General features: G+C 47.4%; 1 protein-coding gene across 1 annotated transcript; it reads left to right on the forward strand.

The window, feature by feature from the left end:
* The first annotated feature begins 249 nt into the window (after positions 1–249).
* On the forward strand, positions 250–8008 carry LOC131423908 (syncytin-1-like). Its single transcript, XM_058576687.1, has 2 exons — positions 250–380; positions 5483–8008. The coding sequence occupies exon 2, from the start codon at positions 5531–5533 to the stop codon at positions 7370–7372; it is 1842 nt and encodes a 613-aa protein (XP_058432670.1). The 5' UTR covers positions 250–380; positions 5483–5530; the 3' UTR covers positions 7373–8008.
* Positions 8009–8350: the final 342 nt, after the last annotated feature.

Here is an 8350-nt window from a genome sequence, read left to right on the forward strand (position 1 = left end):
ATGCCAGTGTGGCCAGCTCACAAGGCCACGGCGAACTTGCGGTTTTTCTGTTCCTGCTTATCCGTCTGAGACATATGTATCCCACGGGAATGCCTTGACCTTTTCTGGTCTGATGGACTTATTGTTAAGGGAGGTTTCGGTACCTGACAATAATAGATGTTGAAACTAAATTTCTCCCCCCTCCCTCCTGCTTTTGGGTAGTTTTCCACTTCTGCTGCTTGGGGTATAAAAAAAGGTGTGTTAGCAATAAAGATTATTGACTCCTGGATGAAGAACCTTGGTGTCCTGTGTGTCTTTTAACCTCGCCGTCCCTCGCCGGACTCGGCTCCCTTGGCCGGACGCGGCAATTGGAGGCTCCCACTGAGATCCGGAAAGCAGGGGTAAGCGGACGGGGCTCACCTTCTAAGAAAGAAGGGGGAGGATTGGTTTAAAGATATTTTAAAGAGACAGGGTACGTACCATGGGTAACTCAACAGCGAAGGTTCGTCTGGCCAACGAACTGAAAGAGCTGTTAAATACACAAGGAACAGGAATAAAAACTAAGACTGCAACCGAATTCGTTGAAATTATTGCCCAGGCTTGTCCTTGGTTTCTGACAGGAGGATTTCTTAATAATAGTGACTGGGACCTGGTGAGGCATGACCTTCAGAAATTATTGAGGGACCGGGGCTCGGACAGTGTCCCAGTTGCCACCTTTTCCTTATGGAGGTTGGTAAAGGATGCTTTATTAACAGATAAAGTAAAGATCAAGGATCAGCTTGCTGAATGTGAACAGGCCCTTAATCAGGTGCAGGAAGAGCAAATGGCAGAATCCTTAAAGGATGAGGGTCCTCTTGAGGACTCGGGCTCGGAGGGTAGGAAACACCTCCAGATTTCTAAGCCCAAAAATGATCCTGAGGACCTCAGTTCTCTCTCTGAGGAAGAGGAGGGATTAGAAAGGGAGATAGAGGAACTAGAACATCGCCTTAAAAGGGCAAATGTGAGGGTGCCTAGGGCCCCCTCAATTGCCGCACCTCCTCCCTATAATCCTGATTGGAATGAGGACGCCCCTACTAGACGGGCGGGGGTCCACTGGGGTTCTAGAGCGGCTCAGGTTTTTCCAATGATTGAAAACGCCGATGCTGATGGACAGCCGGCCAGAGCCCATGTCCCCCTAGCCTTCAAGGACATAAAACAGCTTAAGGAGGCGGTCATTAATTATGGACCTCATGCCCCTTTCACATTGACCCTCTTCGAGTCTTTCTCAGCCAGTCAACTGATACCTAATGATTGGCAGCAACTTTGCAGGGCTGTGTTATCTGGAGGGGATTTCTTATTGTGGAAAAGTGAATATCATGAAAGGTGCCGCGAGCTGGCTCAGATTAACCTGAATGCGGGCCATCAACGGCGAAATGCTGAAATGTTGACAGGAACTGGGCAGTATGCCACCATAGGCCAACAAATTAATTACGACCCAGGTGTTTATGCTCAAATAGCCTCAGCTGCAGTTCATGCCTGGAAAGCCCTGCCCATTTCTAAGACTGAAGCAAAAATTTCCAAGATCTCTCAAGGACCCTCTGAACCTTATTCAGACTTTATAGCCCGCCTAATGCAGGCTGCTGGAAAAATATTCCCTAATCTGGAACAGGCTATGCCACTTATTAGACAACTGGCATATGAAAACGCTAACACTTACTGCCAAAATGCTATTAAGTCCTCCCGGGCCAAAAGTATAGATGACATGATTCGAGCATGCAAAGATATAGATGGGCCTCATATTACTGGTCAGGTTTTGGCTGCTGCCCTTAAGACTGGAATGCAAAAAGCTGATAACAGGGGAACCCGCTCTAAGGGGTGTTTTAAGTGTGGGAAAGAGGGACATATAAAGAGAAACTGCCCGGAAAGGAGCGAGGGTGCTGGCAGAGGGATGCCTGGACTTTGTCCTAGATGTCATAAAGGAAATCATTGGAGCAGTGAGTGCAGGTCAAAATTTGACATCCAGGGTAACCCAATACCATCGGGAAACGGGAGCAGGGGCCCGCCCCGGGCCCCGGAAGCCAAAGTGTACGGGGCAGTGCAGGGACAGAACAGTGCCCCAGGGAGTGGGCGTCTCCGCCGCCTCCCACTGACCAACCCCTTTCTATCTGGGAACTCCCCAGGGGAACACCAGGAAGCGCAGGACTGGACCTCAGTTCCACCTCCCGAGCGGTATTAACTCCCCAAATGGGACCTCAGACGCTGCCTACTGGGGTTTTTGGACCCCTGCCAGAGAGGACGGTGGGACTAGTGTTGGGACGAGGTAGCGCAACTCAGTGGGGCTTGAAGATTCTTACGGGGGTTGTTGATGCTGATTATCAGGGAGAGATAAAAATAGTAGTAGAAGCTACCCAAGGAATTGTTATTCTTCCCCCCGGGGAGCGTATAGCTCAATTGCTGCTGCTACCCTTAGCTTCCATTCCTGGGCACGCCCTCCGTGGGTCCCGGGGCGACGGCAGCTTTGGCTCCACTGGAACTCCCCAGGCCTTTTGGGTAGCTCATTTGGATTCGCGTCCCAACCTGACCATTGAGATACAGGACAAGGCTTTCAAGGAATACTAGATACGGGGGCGGATGTCTCTGTCATTTCTGAAAAACAATGGCCACCTGCCTGGCCCCTCCAGAGTCCCTCAGCCATATTACAGGGGATAGGACAGACCCGACCAAAAAGAAGTGCCTCCTTTTTAAAATGGAGAGATGGCGAAGGACATAGTGGCCATTTCCAGCCCTATGTGGTGACTGGACTCCCCACGAACCTTTGGGGGAGGGACTTGCTTCATCAAATGGGGGCTATTCTCACTACCCAGACTTTGAAAGGAAATAATGACTTTGTTAATGATGCAATGCTAGACATGGGATGGATCCCTGGAAGGGGACTAGGAAAGAGACATGAGGGCAGAATATCACCCGTGGATCCAGCAGAACAGGTTACCCGGCGGGGAAGAGACCGGAGAGGACTGGGAAATTTATCCTAGGGGCCACTGAAGTGCGGCCACCTCCACTGTCCATTACTTGGTTATCAGATGACCCTGTGTGGGTAGAACAGTGGCCCCTAACTAAGGACAAATTACAGGCCGCTTCCCTATTAGTTCAAGACCAGCTTAAGTTAGGACATGTGGTGCCCTCTACCTCCCCTTGGAATACCCCTATTTTTGTTATACAAAAGGGGTCTGGGAAGTGGAGACTTCTTCAGGACCTACGAGCTATTAATAAAACTATGCAACCCATGGGACCCTTACAACCAGGGCTACCCTTTCCTACTGCGATCCCAAAGGATTGGCATCTTATTGTCATAGATTTAAAAGATTGTTTCTTCTCTATCCCCTTAGACCCACGAGACCGAAAGCGTTTTGCTTTTTCCTTGCCTTCCACAAACTTTAGGGAACCTTACCAACGGTATGAATGGACTGTCCTACCTCAAGGGATGACTAATAGTCCTACAATGTGCCAATATTTTGTAGCTGAGGTTTTGCGACCCTTTCGACAGCAGTTCCCACAGCTCTACCTCATTCATTATATGGATGACATCTTACTGGCAGGGCCCAAGAAAGAAAGACTTCTTCAATCTTATGAAGTCCTCCAATCCCTTCTAAAAGGGGCAGGGCTGGTCATAGCACCCGAAAAGGTGCAGTTTCAACACCCTTACAATTATTTGGGATACATCATTAATAACATAGGAATCTTTCCCCAGAGACCCCAGTTCCAGATAAATCAGCTCAAAACTTTACATCAGTGGCAGACATTCCTCGGAGAAATACAGTGGCTGCGCCCATCCTTTCATATTCCAACTGGAGAGCTCAAACCCCTGTATGACCTCTTGCGAGGAGATCCTTCTCCTACGTCGTGTAGAGTACCTACACCAGAAGCCTTACGAGCACTGAGGCTAATAGAAGAGGCTCTGCAGGACATGCAGATTACGCAGATAGATTATTCTCTGCCCTTGTCATTTATAGTTCTACCTTCTAAAATTACTCCCACAGGAGTGTTCTGGCAAACGGGTCCCATTTATTGGGTCCACTTGCCGGCTTCTAACCCCCGGGTATTGACTCCCTTTTATGAGCTAGTTATTAACTTAATTTGGAAGGCTAAATATTTGGGTGATGCATTGTTTGGAAAAACCTTTGACATACTTATTCAACCTTACACTCAAGATATGATACACAAGTTACAACAAGAACATGACCTTTGGTGTCTTTTCCTGTGCAGCTTCAAGGGTCAGATTGATAATCACTTCCCTAAACATAGACTTTTGGAGGGCTTTAAAAGGTGTCCCATTATCTTCCCAAAGATTATGAAAAGGGAACCTATTCCAAAGGCCCAAACTGTATATACAGATGGGGCCAAAAATGGATTTGCTGTCGTTTTTGATGGATCTCAAATTCTCCGACAACCTGTGTCAGGTCAGTCGGCCCAAAAGGCAGAAGTTGAAGCTTTAATCATAGCTCTCAAAGTCTATAGTTCTATTCCTCTTAATGTGTATACTGACAGCTTGTATGTAGCCAATCTGGCTCTAGTCATAGAAACAGCATCATATATTGGAAAGCAATCCACCATCACAGAACAACTACAGGTAGTTCAGCTTCTCATTTGGGCTAGACGAGATCCTTTATACATTGGCCACATCCGAAGCCATTCAGGGCTCCCTGGACCTTTGTCAGAGGGCAACGCAAAAGCAGACGCTGCTACTCATGCTGTTGGCCTTTCCTGTGTGACCACCGAATATGATAAGGCCTTACAATTCCATAACAAATTTCATTTAAATGCACAGTCTTTACGCTTCCACACAGGATGTTCACGAGACCAAGCTTTACAGATTGTCTCATTATGTCCAACCTGTGCACCATTTATTCATTCTCCTTCCCTTGGGTTAATCCAAGAGGACTACAACCTAATGATGTCTGGCAAACTGATGTTACACACTTCCCTAGCTTTGGTAAGCTCTCCTTTATACATGTTTCCACTGACACATATTCTGGCTTCATTTTTGCCACCTTACATACTGGAGAGAAGGCTAAGGATGTAATCAGTCATCTTCTAAAAGCCTTTTCCTCCATGGGCACCCCACGATGCCTCAAAACCGATAATGGTCCCGCATATGTAAGTCAGGCGGTTCAACGGTTTTGCACCCAATGGGAAATTAATCATAAGACTGGAATCCCTTATAATCCACAGGGACAAGCTATCGTGGAACGAGCCCATCAACATTTAAAAACTTATTTACAAAAAACAAAAGAGGGGGAGATATACCGGAATTGTCAGGGACCACAAGCACTTCTAAGCATAACCTTATTTACTTTAAATTTTTTACTCACTGACACTGGAGGGCGCACGGCTGCACAACGCCACTTTTCCCCTCCCACTGTACAAGATGCTCAAATAAGGTGGAAAGATTTATCCACTGGAAAGTGGCAACCCCCGGCTCCACTCTTAGCTAGAGTGAGGGGAGCTGTATGTGTTTTTCCCCCAGGAACTGAGAAGCCCATTTGGATCCCGGAGCGCTGCACCAGACCGGTGAATGAAAATTCAAGACAAAATGAAGTTCCCAAGATGGCTGATCCTGCCGTTGTTGTTCTCACCCCTTCAAGTGAGTGCCGAGACACACCTCATGAGCTGGACCCCTCTTGTGGCATTCCTTCTGGACAGGTTTGCTGAAGGAGGGCTTGACCCCCCACCTGGGAATATTCATGAATATCTTTTTGGAGCCCCTTGTGAGTGTAAGGGAGGGCCCCGGCACTCGGCCCCCTCTGGTTATATCCAGAGCATTGATTGTGGGACTAAAGTAGCCTACATGGCGGCTGAACTCAATGAAAACATCGGAGGATTTAAACAACCAAAATGGGTATGTGTTAATAAGCCCGGACTTGTTGTCCCTAATCCGACCAAGACTCTTGGAAGCTGTTCCGCCACTTGTCATTACACCCCGGCAATGCACATCTCCTGTTATACATCGGCCTCAATTTGTGTTAATAATCAAGGAAAACAGTATTTTGAGGCCATCCTAACTAACACCCGTGGAGAATGGGGGACCACTTATAATTATATTCCTTTTCTTGGTGACCGGGGAGGGGAAGGCATCACGACTCGGTTAACGGAGGCGGGATGTGAGGGCGTCGTGGGTAAACCTTCCTGCTGGCCCATGCAGGCCCCTATCGGAATCTCTGACGGAGGGGGACCCACTGATGCTATCAAACACCTTCAGGTGATTAAGCTTTTAAAGCCGGAGATCCCTAAGCCTACATACCACCCCTTGATATTGCCCAAATCCCAGTTTCCTGATTTAGATGCCAATACATTAGATATCCTAGAAACCACCTTTTCTTTACTTAACAGTTCCAACCCTACCCTTGCTGGTGATTGCTGGCTCTGCATGACGGCAGGTGCAGTCATGCCATTGGCGGTTCCCATCAATTATACCATTGATGATGACAACACATGTCAATCTGGGCTGCCCTTTAAGGTGCAGCCTCTAGGTGGTTTTATGTCATGCCTTCTAGGCATGATGCAAAATAATACCTATGATGTTGATGTTGGAGTCTCTTCCTTTGGAAACTGCTCATTAATAAAGAATTACTCCTCACCTACTCCACCCATTTGTCCCCCTAATGGTACAGTCTTTATGTGTGGTGGAAATTTAGCTTTTCCCAGGCTCCCAACAAATTGGACTGGTGGTTGCGTTCTGGCATTACTGCTTCCTGATATCACGATTATCTCAGGAGATGAACCCCTACCCATTCCTAGCCTAGACATCTTAGTTAGAAGACACAAGAGAGCTGTGCAGGCCTTACCACTCCTTGTTGGCCTTGGAATAACCGCTGCTGTGGGTACAGGCACGGCAGGATTGGGTACGGCTATACATTCTTACCGCCGCCTATCTCAACAGCTTATAGATGATGTGCAAACCCTGTCGGGAACCATTAAAGACTTACAAGACCAGATAGACTCTCTAGCAGAAGTAGTTCTTCAGAATAGGCGGGGTTTAGACTTGCTTACTGCCAATCAAGGGGGAATTTGTTTAGCCCTTGGGGAGAGGTGCTGTTTTTATGCTAACAAATCTGGCATAGTTCGCACAAAAATTAAACAACTCCAAGAAGACCTAGAAAAAAGGAGGAGGGAATTATTTGAGAACCCTCTCTGGACTGGACTTAATGGATTTTTGCCTTATCTTCTTCCCTTATTGGGACCATTGTTAGGCCTCCTTCTAGTAGTGGCAATAGGACCCTGCATTGTAAATAAGATAGTACAATTCATTAAGGATCAAATTAATATCTTAGCCTCTAAGCCAATACAGGTTCACTATCAACGCTTGAAGATGGATGATCGCCTCTCTGAGATATACTTCAGACCTATCCGAAGATGAGTGTCCTCCTTAAAAGAAGAACTCCTGCCATATATTTTCTCTATGCATACCTCTCCCTCTTGCCTTCCTGTATTAGGATCTTTGCTGTCTAATCTCTCGGTCCAATCACATCTGCCATTCGGCGGTGACGGTCGTGGGTCCCGTAGGTGGAGACGGTTAAGCGTTCACCGCAATAATGTCTTGATAGGTCATAACACCTTGAGCTGATCTTGTAGTACCCAGTGACGGGCAACTTTCACGCTTGCTGTGCGACCTAAGCCAGGGAATCGGGGCCTTCCCAGAGACGGGTAAGCATCGCAAGGGCTGTGAACGACCTAAGACAGGGGCTACTTGATTCCCACTGGCATGCAAAAAACAAAAGAGGGGGACTTGTTGGCAACAGGTCCACCTTGGCCCCTGGAGCCCTACCTCCACTAGTTTGTTCTGCATGCCAGTGTGGCCAGCTCACAAGGCCACGGCGAACTTGCGGTTTTTCTGTTCCTGCTTATCCGTCTGAGACATATGTATCCCACGGGAATGCCTTGACCTTTTCTGGTCTGATGGACTTATTGTTAAGGGAGGTTTCGGTACCTGACAATAATAGATGTTGAAACTAAATTTCTCCCCCCTCCCTCCTGCTTTTGGGTAGTTTTCCACTTCTGCTGCTTGGGGTATAAAAAAAGGTGTGTTAGCAATAAAGATTATTGACTCCTGGATGAAGAACCTTGGTGTCCTGTGTGTCTTTTAACCTCGCCGTCCCTCGCCGGACTCGGCTCCCTTGGCCGGACGCGGCAAATATTTAATTCTCAGTCTTGTCCTCTGGCATCCAGACCATCATCACAGACCCCTCCAGGCTTTGTCTACTTTGCTCAGTTCTGTACACAGTGAAAAATTCATAGAGAGCAGGTTGTCTCTTAGCAGGAGAAAAAATAGATTTCCTAGCTCCCTACAAACTTACATCAAAAATTTCTAGCCAATATTTAAGGTCCTTATCAGTGC

The sequence above is a fragment of the Marmota monax genome, unplaced genomic scaffold, assembly GCF_021218885.2.
Source record: "Marmota monax isolate L192 unplaced genomic scaffold, Marmota_monax_Labrador192_F-V1.1 WCK01_AAM20220418_F8-fsc00021, whole genome shotgun sequence".
NCBI classification, from domain to species: domain Eukaryota; kingdom Metazoa; phylum Chordata; class Mammalia; order Rodentia; family Sciuridae; genus Marmota; species Marmota monax.